Genomic DNA, 14,805 nt, shown 5'->3' with positions numbered 1-14,805 from the left:
CAAACTCGTGCCAGCCGCACAGAAGGGTGCCTTTTATAACCGACAAAAATACATTTGTAATTTGCATTGTTGAAAATCGCCAACAGATTCATCAGAAAACAAGGTTTGGACCGGCTTTTCTTCGAGTGTGACACCCATATGTGGAGACTTGGAGACAGGAAAATTCCAGAAGGCATATCTGTGGATGGAGGCTCTGACTGGTTTCTGCTCAACCGAATGTTTGTGGAGTACGTCATCAACAGTCAAGATGACCTTGTGACCAACATGAGACGTTTCTACGCATACACACTCTTACCTGCAGAGGTGAGACACCAAAATGATGTAAAATGAATGTCAAAGAAGTAAAAATGTGGTGTTTTTCAGAAAAAAAATAATTCTGTCAATAATCTTCAGAACACAAATTAAGATATTTCTGATGAAATCAGAGAGCTTTCTGGCCCTGCTTAGACCGCAACGCAACTACCACGTTCAAGGCCTAGAAAGGTAGTAAAGACATCAATATAATAGTCAGTGTAACATCCACGGACTGACATTATATTGTTGAATAAAGTATTTTTTATTGTTTTCTTTGTGAACAAATCATATTCTCTGTGGTCCATAAAATTAAGGTTGAACCTCAGAACCACAGACTATTTTAATGACGTCTTTACTACCTTTCTGTGCCTTGAACATGGTAGTTGCATTGCTGACTATGAAAGATCAGAAAGCTCTCAGATTTCATAAAAAATATCTTAATAGCTTGTGTTGTGAAGATGAACAAAGGTTTTACAGGTTTGGAACGACATAAGGGTGAGTAATTATTGACAACTTTTATTTTGTGGTGAACTACCCCTTTAAAGCAATGGAAATTCACTATATATGTTGCATTACATTTGTAGTTTTTTTTCTTATTTTGATCAAATTAAATGAATTTATGAGTGGAGTTTTAGTTTAAAACAAAAATGGGGTAAGAAAAATTAAGTACAGTGATCTTGCACAATTTTCATTGTGAATTTAATGCATCTTGCTTTAAGGATATTTAGATATTTTTTCCAACAAAAACAAGACAATAATAACGATCAAGAAGATGACTTTGCATTGCACAATATTGCAAGGATTCTGCTACATTAATTCACTAGATTGGCATTTCATTAATATTTCTCACTTATTCATGAGTTTGAAGTTTACGATGATAAATTGAGTAAATTTCCAAAAAGCGAGATGAATTTGCATAGTTTTATTTGCTCATTTGCATTGTGTGTTTGCTCATTTGAAATGACTGTCAAATGTGTTGGTTTTAATGAAGGGCTTTTTGCTGTGCCGTGGCGAAATTGGATTCTTCACTCTGTCTAGGGCTAGTTATTCACTGCTGAGATATTGGATATTGTGGCTTGAGAAGGCAATTGGCCCTTTTTCACTGATGTAGACATTTAACACACTAGACCTCCTGACAGGGCCGTTCTGTTAGACATCCATCTTCATTTTATCAGATGTCATTATTCTTTTTCAACCTCTTAGTCATCTATTTTCTTCTCTTTCTCTTCACCTCTCACCGTCCCTTCCTATTTATCATCCTCCTCCCCGATTCTCTCTCTGTCTGTCTTCGCAGTCGTTCTTCCACACGGTTCTGGAGAACAGCCCGCACTGCGAGAGCATGGTGGACAACAACCTCCGCATCACTAACTGGAATCGAAAGCTAGGCTGCAAGTGTCAGTACAAGCATATCGTGGACTGGTGCGGCTGCTCGCCGAACGACTTCAAGCCCTCCGACCTGCCCCGTTTCCAGGTGAGCGTCACGTCCCCTTCCCACGATGCTCTCAGCCCTCTCTGTGTCCGACTGTATCAGTGCAGCCAGTCGCTAACAGGAACAGCTCAATGAACCCGATCATTAATTAAACACTTTAAAGCCTTTTCCGTGACAGCGTTGACCACACGCCCGAAGGAGACCTACGTTGCATCCTGTTTGGTCTGAATAAGCACAATAGGCCTTTAATTTACCTTAAACAAACACCTAATAGTGTGAGACCAGCTCTCCAGTCAGTAGCGATTTCAATCGTGATTAGAAATCCAATGAGACTCAACTGAAGGAAAGCCTTGCACAGGGGATCTGTAATTAACTGGCCAGGAGAAAAGGAAGATGAGGGATCAATTGCGAGGCGGTCTCTCATCAAAAGGATTCTGGTAGTGAGTCTAGTGTAGTGAAATGAGGCTGTGGAGTTTGACCGCAGCAGCTGCCCCCCTACCTTTGGTCTGGAAGGCTCTCATTAGCCTTCAGTACGGAGTCAATCAGTGGCTCACTCTCTCTACTGTAAACGGAGCTCAAAATGAGTTTGAAAGTTGTCATTCACATAGCTGGCTGTGCTTTATTTTTTCCATTCCGCTGCAACAGAACTGCAACTTTGCATTTTCTCTCTCTGCCTGTTTTTCTCCATGCCGTGTTGCTTGTGGTACGGTTTCGCATTAAACCTCGCGGCGGTCTGTTCGGCAGGCCGTTTCCTCATAAACTCCCTACTGTGAGCTTGAGTGCCAAACCATGACATCATCACCGTGTGCCACATCAGGCAGCTTTGCCACTTGCTTGCTTTTTCCCAAAACCTACCAGCTGATGAAGCCAATGGTGGATCTTGATGTTCATATATTCAATTTTTTTTATTTATAACTAGTTTTTCATGTTTTAAATAAGGGCTGAAAACCCAGCACCATCATCGGTATATTTTGAACCTTGCTAAATGTTTACAGCCACCACTGCTCTATATAATGGAGTCCTTTCACAGAGCCTGTGGTTAACTCATTCAGGGCTGTGCTGGGGGAAGGGTCCTCGAGCGTTTAGCGGGTCATTATCCCTGAAGGCATGCCCATAGTAAGTATTGAGTAATTATTCTGTGACAAAACCTCCTTTCTCACAGACAGCTCTGAAGAAAACCGACAATGGGAGAGAAAGGGAGGCTTGAAATGTGCCATGGCAGTTCAGTTTTTATCCAGGCAATTCTCACCCCTCACCCTAAAGAGGCCCACACCATATAAAAGAGCTTTCTCGACATGCCTCTCTAAATCACTTTATTATATATATTTTTTATGCTTTTGACTTTTTAAAAAAAGTAGTTGAATTTTGTTTAAAGGGATAGGTCACCCAAAAAGGAAAATTCATGAAAGGAAATATTTGAAAGCATTGTACTTTGTTTGTTTTTTTATGCAAAAAAAAGGGAATCACAAACTGTGATATATCTATTCCATGAGCATTATTCCAATAAATACATCGGTCCAATTTAACAGTCTGAATGATGTATGAATCAATCTTTTGAATCGGATCTTTCCAATGAATCGTTTGATTTAGTTCACACTCACAGTAGACTTTAGGTCTATACTGAATTTAATAACAGTGGCACTCACTTTATAAAGTTCTAGATTGCATAACTCACAACCTTCAATATTGTTTTGTCAGCTGAACAATTGGTATGTTGTTAAATAATAGTACAATGTATTGAACGCACTGTTTTTTTTATCCCTCACAGTCTTGTTCTCCTTCCTGTCAGAAATTGATGGCGCTGCCCTGGCTAAGGTCTATTAACGGTTTAAATGATTTGTTTACAAATCATACCTCTCTAGTTTTCCTGGACTTTTTCTTTGGAGTTGCACAAAATAAAGTAAGTCATTTGGGGTTGGAAACCCACGAGGATGAGTAAACTATGTCAGAATCATAATTTTTGGAAATTTCTGTTCCTTTCGAGACTCGTGTTCCGATTTTTCCATCTTCTAAGACGTTCTCCTGAAAGATGTCGTGTCAGGGGTCTGATGTTGCTTGCAAACTATTTCAAGCATGAAGATTTTTGATATTTTTGGTTCTTCACAGATGTCTGTTTTATGTTACACATGTAAGTCTGCGGGGAGGCGAGGGGGATGTGAATAAAAAGCAACATCACTGTTTCATGCCACACATATGCTGCTTTGATTTGTATTTTTTGCCGTCAATTATCTCTGGAGAATTTCCGTTTCTGATTCTTTTAACTTTTCCCCCTTCTTCTAGCACATCATACTGGATGGTATGCCACGCTTTTCAGTTTTCTGTCACTATCTCTCTTTCTCTTCCTGCTTCTCCCAGTCTCAGCAGGTTGTCTTGTCTATCAGCCTCTCTTGTCTTCACACTCACGCTCTCTATTTCTTTCTTTCTCTGTCTTTGTCTCCATCAGCAAACCACCAGGCCCACATTCTTCGCCAGGAAGTTTGAAGCCAGTGTAAATCAAGAGATAGTGAATCAGCTGGACGCCTTCCTGTTCGGGAGTATGCCCCAGGGCACGCCGGGTCTCAAGGCCTACTGGGAGAATGTTTTTGATGAAGCGGATGGTATTCACAGCCTGTCCGACACTCATCTCACTCACTATCATGCCTTCGCCCGATTGGGTCTGGCTCGGACCGGCAACTCGTTACAGGGTGACACCAGTGACAACAGCTGCAGGTCAGTACGCAGTATATTGTTTGTTTCATTGAAGTGCAAAATGAGATGTCAGGATTTGCTGTTTGTGTTTAGATCAGTGTCCCTCAAAGAGGGCCAATGCCCTGCAGAGTTTAGCTCGAATCCTGATCAAACTCACTTAGCTATGATTTTCTAGGGATCCTACAGACTTTGAGCTTGCACAGGTGTGTTTGATTAGGGTTGGAGCTAAACTCTGCTGAACATTAGCTCTCCAGAGCAAGATTTGAGGAACCCTGGTTTAGATTAGCGAAGTCTATCGTTTTGACTTGTTTGGAGTTTGCCATTGATATGGAAATTAGCAGCTTGCACCTTTCTGAAAATCAGTGGGTTTGCTTCAGGACCCAGATTTTACACTGAAAAACATGAGACAAATTAAACTGGTTGATGGTAGTTGAATGATGATGGTTTCACGTTCATCAATCAATATTTCATTGCAAGAGAACCTGTTTTTAATGTAGTTTATCTTATTTTAATAGGTTTCATAAAAGTTTTCAAGGATTTCAAGATGACGTCTCATTTGGTTAGCTTCTAACAAGTAATTACAATGGAATCTGATTGGATACACAGCTTTTGAAATAATGTAGAAAAAGAACAATTTCGATTAATTTTTAAAAATGATTTTAAAATTACAGATCATTTAATCAAGTGTTCATACTACACCCTACTTTTGATTTATATTTAAATAAACATAGTCAATAATTGGTATTTCATTTAATACATTGTCAGCCCACTGTTTTAATACGTTTTGAATATTAATTTAGTTTAATTTACTATTCATTTTATTTGAGCAATAATTAAATTTGTTTATTTTATTATAGTTGTGCTCCATTAATATTTCTCCATTAAAACCTCCATATAAATGTTTGGACTGCGCAATATTTCAGAGCTTCCTATTGACTTAGAATCTCAGTTGAGTAATGATTCTGCGACTCTAGATCATAATTTCTGATTGCCATCCCACCAATCACTGTTCTAAATCAATCGTACTGTTTAAAACATAACTTCATCGTTTTCAAGTGAATTGTTCCTCTAACATTTGTGTGTGGCCATGTTTTTGTTAGTGTGGGTTTTTCATAGTAATTATGTTTTGTTTATAACCGTATGTATATTGGCTATTCTGAAATCTAAAGAAGTGCACAATCATTAGTGCTGTCTGCCGAGGGAAGCGCAGCTTTGTTTGATCTCACTCACAGCAAATCTGAAGTTCCTTGGCTGTCCAAGCATCTGTCATTACTGAGATGGAGAAGAGAGAGACGGACGCACAGAGCCGAGAGAGAGTTTGTCAGTCTGGCTGCTGTGTTTGTGTTTATCAGTGCAGTAATGACTGGCGTCGCTGCTGTTTCTTTGCGCGGGGAAAGCGCCGGTGTGTTCAGACAAGTGAGCCACAGTATTTGGAGCCTGCAGAGGGACTCGTCAACACAAGGAGGCGGTTGTTGGTGGCCGGTGGGGGTTGGGTGGTGGTGCTCAGGGTCCGCCAGTGAGGCAGTGCTCTGTTTTTCACAGCCCTCTGTGACATAAGCGATGAGAGGCTGAGGTGAGCCGCTTCAATAGCTGCTCTGTTAGTCCCTGCACGCTGCCCACCTCCTGCGGTGACAGAGGACGGGGAGGAGGCGAGGGCACCGGTGAAAATATTTGCTGTTCTGCTTGTCAGGCGAGTGGTGCTGGGATGGAGCACCTCTAGCCTGTGCTGGAATACTGATGAGAGCGCGGCGGAGGAGCTCAGGGTGGAGATCTCCGTGAGAGCAGCCGTCCGCTCCGCATGGACGCCTGTGTCTCTATCAGTTCCTGCTGCTCCACCTTCTGTCTGTCTGTCTGTCTCAGTGTCTCACAGCACAGCGCTTCACTCACCTTTCTACAACCCCACGTCCAGAGAAAATAAACTTCACTCAGAATACAAAATGATTGGTTTGGTTGCTCAGAAGTTATTTCAGCTTGTTGTTTTCAATTGAAGAGCATGTTAACAAAGCCAGAAGAAACTTTGAAATATCAAAGACAGTTATTAGTCGAATAACTGGTCTTAAGCAAGTCCTATTTTAGTTTTTACAGTGCAATATATATATATATATATATATATATATACAGTGACTAAAATTATTACAAAAATTGCAGCCATTACTTCAGTCCTAAGTGTTGCATGATTCTTCAGAAATCAGAATAATTTTCTGATTTTGTGCTTATGAAACATTCTTATTATGAACAATGCTGAACTGCATTGCTTAATTTTTTTATTTATTTTTTTTTTTTTTTTGAGAAAGAGAAACTTTTTTTCTTTTGAAACCTCTACTCTAACCTTTGATGCAATGAAATGCAACCGATTAAAAGTATTACATTCTTTTAAAAGACCCCAAGCAAATGGAAAGTAGTGTTATACAATTACAAAAATTGTGACTAATATATTTGGGATTTAACATTTCTCAAGGTAAGCCACCAAAACCAACATATTACAGACAAATATGTATATACCGTAGATAGATAGATAGATAGATAGATAGATAGATAGATAGATAGATAGATAGATAGATAGATAGATAGATAGATAGATAGATAGATTGATTGATTGATTGATTGATTGATTGATTGATTGATTGATTGTTTTTGTGACATATCAGGACACAACTCTGTATAATGACATATATTAACATTATGACCAGTAAAAAAATATTATTTAGAAAAAATATTCCCCAATGAAGGCCCCCTTTGGCAAATGTAGATGAAAGGTACATTTGGACCCCAAGTGCAAGCGTTGTGATTCATTAAACGAGGGTTAAATGATTTATTTTGTGCCTTTAGGTATTTTGCCATGGGACATCCTGTGTCTGTCCACATCTACTTCCTGTCTGATGAGTTCCAGGGATACCTGGTCAAGCATCATGCCACCAACCTGGCCACCAGCAAACTGGAAACCCTGGAGACCTGGGTCATGCCCAAGCAGTTCTTCAAGTTCACCAATCCACCCAATACCTTCAACAGACTTCAGTCTGCAGAGGTCAGTAAACTCACTTTATAACAACACACACTGGAGAGGAAGTGTTTTCCTATATTCCAATAGTTAAAGCATGATGGGTAGCACATTTATGTGTTTTCTGTTGGAAATTTTTATTCATGAACAGAAACTGTCATGCTGCAGTGTTTCATAAATAAAAGTTTTAAGACAATGCGTATTTTGTTCTGGCTCACTGCAGTAAAAATGTCTTGGCAGTCTATAGGTGCCGAATCACCCCCGTGGTGCCCTCAGAATATATGCATTGCTAAGAAAATTGACCTCAGAATATTATTGGCAATCTTACACTGCTGCACATTGTGCTTGACATACTCCGTTAAACAACCAATAATTCAGGTGTTCTTTATTGATTTAGCTGTCAGGCAGCACCATACCTGTCATCTTGCCCTTTGGCGTAATCAGTGATTTGTCTGCCACGAGTATGAGGATAAAATAATGACTTCACGCTGAACCGCCCTCAGTTTATCTGTTGGAAGCCAAGGGTACATGTGAGTTAGATGTGGATAGATGACTTTAAACGGCATATGATCATCTCTAACTAGTTTTTTATACATATATATATATATACATAACTATACACTTCCTTTGCTGATGAGAGTGACAAACAATTGAAATTAAAAGTGAACAATCACTCTACTCTATTTTGAATTAAAATATTTAATGTTTCATGTGATAATAATAATAATAATGTGAATAATAAAAATAAATATAAAAAATGATCTTTGTTTTGTGATGCATGCAATTGAAGACTCGAGTAATGACTGATTGAATTGTATTCAATATCCAGCTCTGCATATTTAGCATGTTCTCTTATCTTACATAGCAGATTCATATGACCAACTCGTTAGAAGAGAGCTACGTGAATGAACTGTTCCGATTGACATGATCCCTACACAGTGTTCACTGCTCCCTACACCCTAAACAGGGGAAATCTGTTGAAGTTTACTTCGGAACATTAATTCATGGATTTGCACTGTGATGCTGCCTGCAGCGTCTTCACACACAGACGAAACTTACTAGAGAAGTGTGACATAATATACCTCTGTAAATAAAGACAATTCAAATTTTCATCTTGCACACTTAATGGCCTTTGAATGGAATACATGCACGCTTCGAACTGGAATCATGGTGAATATCCAGTGATGTCCACATCGTAGGGCACTTATGGTTAAATAGAACAAATGTCTGAAATGATAAGAGAAACATAGAAAATATGCAGAGCGGGGGGTTGCGAGGACTGGAATTTAAAACCGCTACTTTAGATGACAAAGTATTTTTCATAAATAAATATTTAATAAAAATATAATTCAAAAGGATGTAAAGACTGTAACCAACAGAGCACTCAGTATTCTGGGAAGTTTGTGTGCATTAGGAATAATATTTTTTCAAATAAAGTCAGGGTAACACTCATTTAACACACAGCACACTGAAAATGACATGAATATGAATGTGCAAATGCATAAAACGCAGCATTATTTGAAATCACGAGTTTAAAGTTTAAAGCAATCAGTTCGCAAAGATCGACCGTCACACAGAGAACATGCGATCATGCTGGATACACATACACACTTCACAAGATCTCACTGCTGGATTTGACTAAGTTTGCAAGGTTTGTGAAATTAAATGATCATTAGTCATACAAAGATTTGTTTAAATTTTATAAATGCGTGTTTGCTTAATGCTGACGGCAAACGAGAAAATATAATGTTTGCCTTTCTATTACTAATAATATAAAAGCAATCATTATAATACTTTTTGTATACATTAATTCCTTTGTTTAACCGTTCTATCCGATTATTTGACAGACTTCTATCCGACGACGACAAACAAGAGGGAGAATGTGAGCACTGTGTGTTCAGGCGCTGGCACTCTGTGGAACACTAATTATTATTCATAATTTCACATTATTACTGTATTTTTGATGAAGTAAATTAAGGCTTTGTGAGAACAAGAGACTTCTTACAGACCCCAATTTTTTTGTACAATGGTATATATAAATATGTACATCCTAGTTCCTAATTCATCTGTGTGGGGAAAAATTACATTTTGGAGTTCTGCAACATCCTGCCTGATGTCATTTCCCAGCATCCGTCCTTGGGGGACACCCACAGACAAGACAGTAGAGCTGTAAAGCTTAAACCAAGTCCAGCTGAGTCTCAGGCATCTTCCCAACAGAATGATCAAATTGATTTTCCATGTTTCACTAAGGTGCGGGCACGGCCGAGGAGGGATCAATCGTAAGAGACTCCCGCTGTCGGTCACGTCCTCCGTAGACATTTCTAAGAGTGGCCCGGAGGGAGCTAACGTTAGACGGCTGGAAGCCACCAGCACCCCCATCGCTCAAGTCAAATGACCTCACAGTGGGAGAAACATTACACTGGGCACTGCTGATCTTTTGATGCAATTATGCTCATCTCAGCTGGTACTTGCTGTCCCAATTGGTGCCATCTGTTTACTTACGATGGGATCTTGTGCAATTTATTTGGCTGTATGTTCCTCTCTTAGGGAGCTACCGGTACGTACAGAGTTCAGGCATCCCGGTACTCTGGTGTCTTAGGGGACTTAAATTTTAAGGATACAGAATGTTTGTACAGCTTCCATAGCAGTGAGGGCCTGTGCAGTGTCTGGAAGGGGTGCACTGACACATCTCTGCATCAAGAGCGACACACTCTGTCTCAGAGGCCTCAGGACTGTGTTCTCTTCCTACCAAACCTTGCCTTCATTCTTCTTCACTTTTACTGCTTCTGCCTCTCCAACTTTGCTTTACATCAGTGATTCCCAACCGGGGGTATATATTACCCAAGTGGTACTCTGGCAAGTTCCAGGGGTACTTGAAAAGATTTTACTTAAACTTATGGAAACATGTTTAAAACTATGTTAAACTTACAAAATATTATGAGAAATGTGATAGAAGAATATAAAAAATTATATAAAATCAGTGTAAAAATATTTATGTAAAAGCATAAAAATTATTTTCAGATTACGGTGAGTTTAATGATTTTTCAGATCCTTTCTTTAAAGAGGAAGAAAATACATTTTATTTTTTACAGTAAATTATAATGTACAGTGTTACGGAAGATTTCTATTTCAAGTAAATTGTGTTCTTTTAAACTTAATATTCATCAAATAATCAAAGTATCACGTTTCTAAAAATATTAAGCAGCACAGTAATAATCATAGACTGTAAAAAAAGATGGACGACTCGCCTTCGCTCTCTTCCATTGGTCAAAACTGAAGCCGCCAGTGTCCCGATGTGGCGCTGACATCTTGGACTTGCGCCTGCGCAGATAGCGATCTAGGGACCAGTTCTGCGCAGTAGCTATGCGCAGTAGCAAGCAGGAAGTAAAGCCTTAAAGCTGCGAAATCAACGGCCCGCCCCTGTGCCCCGCCCTCACTCTCCCTCGCAGAATGCACATACCGTAATCTGCACTGTTTTGGAAGTGGAGTCCTGCTCCTGTGAACTCTGTCTGCTCCGTTCCACTCCAATCTCATTAAAATAAGGTAAATACAATCTCCTCAGTCCTCCGAAGATAATGAAAAAAGCCTGTTGACGCTTCAGTGCCTCCTCGGCTCAGAGAGCTGTCAATCACAGCTGTCAATCACCACCATTTTTAGAGCATTAAATAACTATCTAAAAAACAACTTATTTTAAAAACGAACACTTGAATTTACATTAGCGTGATACAAACTACAGTAAATGACAAAAACAGCTTCGGAAAAAAGATATTTGAAGGGTAATTTAATTGTTTAGTTGGTCTCGCGTCCCATTGAATAACATGGGGAGGCGGGGTTTATGACCTATACTAGGACCACTCACCAGGGGGCGATCGAGACGTTTTGGCTTCACTTTTCAGGGCTTGTGCGGCACGCTTGGTAATAATAAATCTTTTCTGAAGGATCACGTGACACTGAAGACTGGAGTAATGATTCTGAAAATTCAGCTTTGCATCACAGGAATATATTACATAAAAATGTATTAAAATAACCCAACTATTTTACATTGTAGTAATATTCTGCAATATTACGCTTTACTATATTTTTCTTAAAATAAATGCAACTTTGGTGATCTTAAGAGACTTCTTTTGAAAATATCAAAACATTTAACTGACCCCAAAACTTTTGAACAGTAATCTATGTGTTTGTGATTAAGTGTGACTCGATCTGTTATTCACCCCACAGCATTGATTTTTCTTATCAATGATTTAAAAGTGACTTTAATATAATACATTTTCATGTTAAATGATATCCAGAGTGAATGGGAACACTGGTTTGTGTAAATAAAGGGGTATTTAAACCTTACTCATGGGGCTGTGAAGCTTCATTAGGCTAAAAGATTAGCTGGAAACTGCTCTTGACCTTCATGTTAAATATCTGTTTTTGGGCCATTTCCTCTCAATAATCAGATTGGAACAGACTGGGATGCTAAGGAAAGGATATTCCGGAACTTTGGGAATCTGAAGGGACCCATGGACGAGCCTGTGGGAATGCAGAAGTGGGCAAAAGGGTCAAATGTGACCATGACTGTGGTGTGGATTGACCCCACCAATGTCATCGCTGCCACCTACGACATCCTGATCGACGCCAGTGCTGAGTTCACTCACTACAGGCCTCCGCTGAACCTGCCCCTGCGGCCCGGCATGTGGACCGTACGTGTGCTGCACCACTGGAGCCCTGTGGCAGAGACGCGCTTTCTCATCACTCCCCTGAGCCACCACAAACATCTGCCCATACGCCAAGGTGAGGGCTCCACTGTAGACTGAAGATGACATGAGTCATCAGTGAATCGTTGTTTTTAATGATTCAGTTTAACTGATTCCAAAGTGTGAGAGTCTTCAGTGTAAGACATTTGTTGAGCTGGGAGACATGATAGAATTAATGCACCCTAATTAAAAATAGTTTTTGTTATATGAATTAAGCTGAAGTATAATAACATATATATTAGATTAAAAATGTAGACACTGAAGTATAGGGAACAATTCTCATTATTAACTAGTTGTTTAATAGCATGCCTATTATTAGTATATTGGCTGTTTAGTAGTACTTATAAATTGTTATAGATTGTTAATAGTGAGAATTGGACCTTAAAATAAAGTGTGACCAAGACCACAGATTTAAATGAGAAAGTTTCCGTTAGCAATTAGTAAAAAAAAAAAAAAAAGTTTAAGTTGAACTAATATTATAGAAAAAAAAACTTATATAAATGACTTGGGAAAAAAAAATAGCTAAAAATAAAAGCTAATACTATATAATACACTGGATTAAACATTCAGATTAAAAAAAAAACAAACAAATAGATAACTTCCAATCCACCAGCGCAAGCATCACATACACATCATACCAACAACATGTAAAGCTAATGTGGATGTTAAAATACGTTCTTCAATCCAAGTTAACATCAGCTTTAAAATTCATGGGGCAAATATAAATCACTTCCATGACAAACAATATTGTTTTTTCCTGTCAACTCTCATAGTTGAAAAAACTCAAATAAACAGGGTCTAAACTGGCCATCATAGCATAGAATATCACTGGAGAAAATGCTCCGCCTTTGAAGCTTTGATTTCTGTGCTGTTTAAGGCTCATATATTTAAAGCAGAATGAGAAATGCTTCTTCCTCCAGATGTAATGACTAATCCTCTTGCATTTTAGGTGCTTTTTTGAGGACCATAGTCTGACACTGTGCTGTGACACGCTGTATATTAAACTGCCTCAACCTTTCAGGTCATCCCCCCCCCCTGTTTTCAAAGGCACTTTCTGCCTTCACATCTAGCTCTGCTCCTGGGCTGCTTGCTTGCCTATATATAGCCCCGGCTCACAGTCACGAATGAGTAATACACCACGCCAGGTCACCTTTCATTGGAATAAACTCCAAAAGATTACTGTGCATGGGCCGCGATTGGGATCTCTAGCCCATTAGGGACATTTTGAAATAAGTGTGGTGTGCGGTCATCAGCAGATCTGTCCTCAAAACACTCCTAATGAGGGAGAGCTTGTGACTGCGGTTAGGTGTGGGAGTGGGTGGGTGATAAACACACGTATTTTACCAGACTGTCGTATGATTAATGTCTACGGCAGGCACCGAGTTCTTTTGCTCGCCGTGCCTCTGCACCCACAGCTAATAAAAGTTTATGGAGTGTGTTTATTCGCCCGACGCCATCCTATCCATGCACTTCCTGTGAGCATGAAATGGCATGTTCTGGAAAGGAGCTGGGCCAACCTGGAGAGGGGGTCAGGAAGAGACACAGAGGCTGATCTGTGAAGGGCAGCTGGAGAGAGAAGTGTGAGGTGTACCTCCGTCCTCACAGATGATGAGCTGTTTTTAGCTGCTGATGTTAGATGATGTGATGCAGACCAGTGGTCTAGTTTATATTTGAAGATGCGTTTAAAAATTAAACAAAAAGTATAGATATTTAATGCTATTTTGATAGAGATTTTGTAAAAATCCCAGCTGTACTTTTTTTTTCATGCCCTCAAAAAGAGACCGAATGTATTAAAGCTTCGTAAAACTTAAGTTGCAGCATGAAACTTCTTGTGGCTGGAGACTCGTCATCTTTTCATCATCTTCCATAGTCTTTAGTCACTTTTGATCAATTAAATGTGTCTTTGCTAAATATTTAAAAGAAAAACTAATACAAATAATTAAATATAAATCAAATGACTAAAACGGACTATATTTAACAACTGAAAATATAAAAATAAAAACTTTAATAGTATATACACTGCCATTCAAAAGTTTGGGATCAGTAAGATTTTTCATGTCTTTTTAAAGAAATTTCTTCTGCTCATCAATTTTATTTTGTCAAATAATATTGCAATGTGAAATGTTTTTTTATTTTAATATACTTTTAAAATGTAATTTATTTCTGTTGATCAAAGCTATATTTTCCATCATCATTACTCCAGTCTTCAGTGTCACATGATCCTTCAGAAATCATTCTAATATAATGATTTATTAATCAATGTTGGAAACAGTTGTGCTGCTACATTTACTTTTTTTTTTTTTTTTATAATCAATAATGGAAATTTTTATTTTTTAATAACCAACATGGACATTTTTTTTCAGTATTTTGTCTGTATGCAGCTTTGATGAGCATAAGAGACTTACTGGAAAAATCGTAATGGTCCCAAACTTTAAAACAACAGTGGAAATAACTCTGATATAACATTGGTTTACAGATACAGATTTTTATCCGCACAAAATTAATAATCTCGTTGACATATGACCCATAACCTCCATCCACCAGCTCAACACAAGGATTCAGCACTAACAAACCTTAAAGCTGATGTGGATGTTGCATACATTCTCCTATCTAAATGAACAAACATTAGCTTCAGAGTTCATATAAATCCATGA

General features: G+C 38.7%; 1 protein-coding gene across 1 annotated transcript in view; it reads left to right on the top strand.

The window, feature by feature from the left end:
* The window catches only part of LOC132144274 (xylosyltransferase 1-like), a 57,757-nt gene that overhangs the window by 41,281 nt on the left and 1,671 nt on the right, over nt 1-14,805 (top strand). The window contains exons 6-10 of the mRNA XM_059555057.1: nt 87-303; nt 1,589-1,765; nt 4,167-4,432; nt 7,241-7,436; nt 11,855-12,188. Coding sequence (XP_059411040.1) covers nt 87-303; nt 1,589-1,765; nt 4,167-4,432; nt 7,241-7,436; nt 11,855-12,188 — 1,190 coding nt within the window. The remainder of the gene's footprint in view (nt 1-86; nt 304-1,588; nt 1,766-4,166; nt 4,433-7,240; nt 7,437-11,854; nt 12,189-14,805) is intronic.

The sequence above is a fragment of the Carassius carassius genome, chromosome 1 (assembly GCF_963082965.1).
Source record: "Carassius carassius chromosome 1, fCarCar2.1, whole genome shotgun sequence".
In the NCBI taxonomy this organism is placed as follows: Eukaryota; Metazoa; Chordata; class Actinopteri; order Cypriniformes; family Cyprinidae; genus Carassius; species Carassius carassius.
The sequence above is the reverse complement of the archived record's forward strand: the minus strand, read 5'-3'. Positions and strand labels throughout refer to the sequence as shown.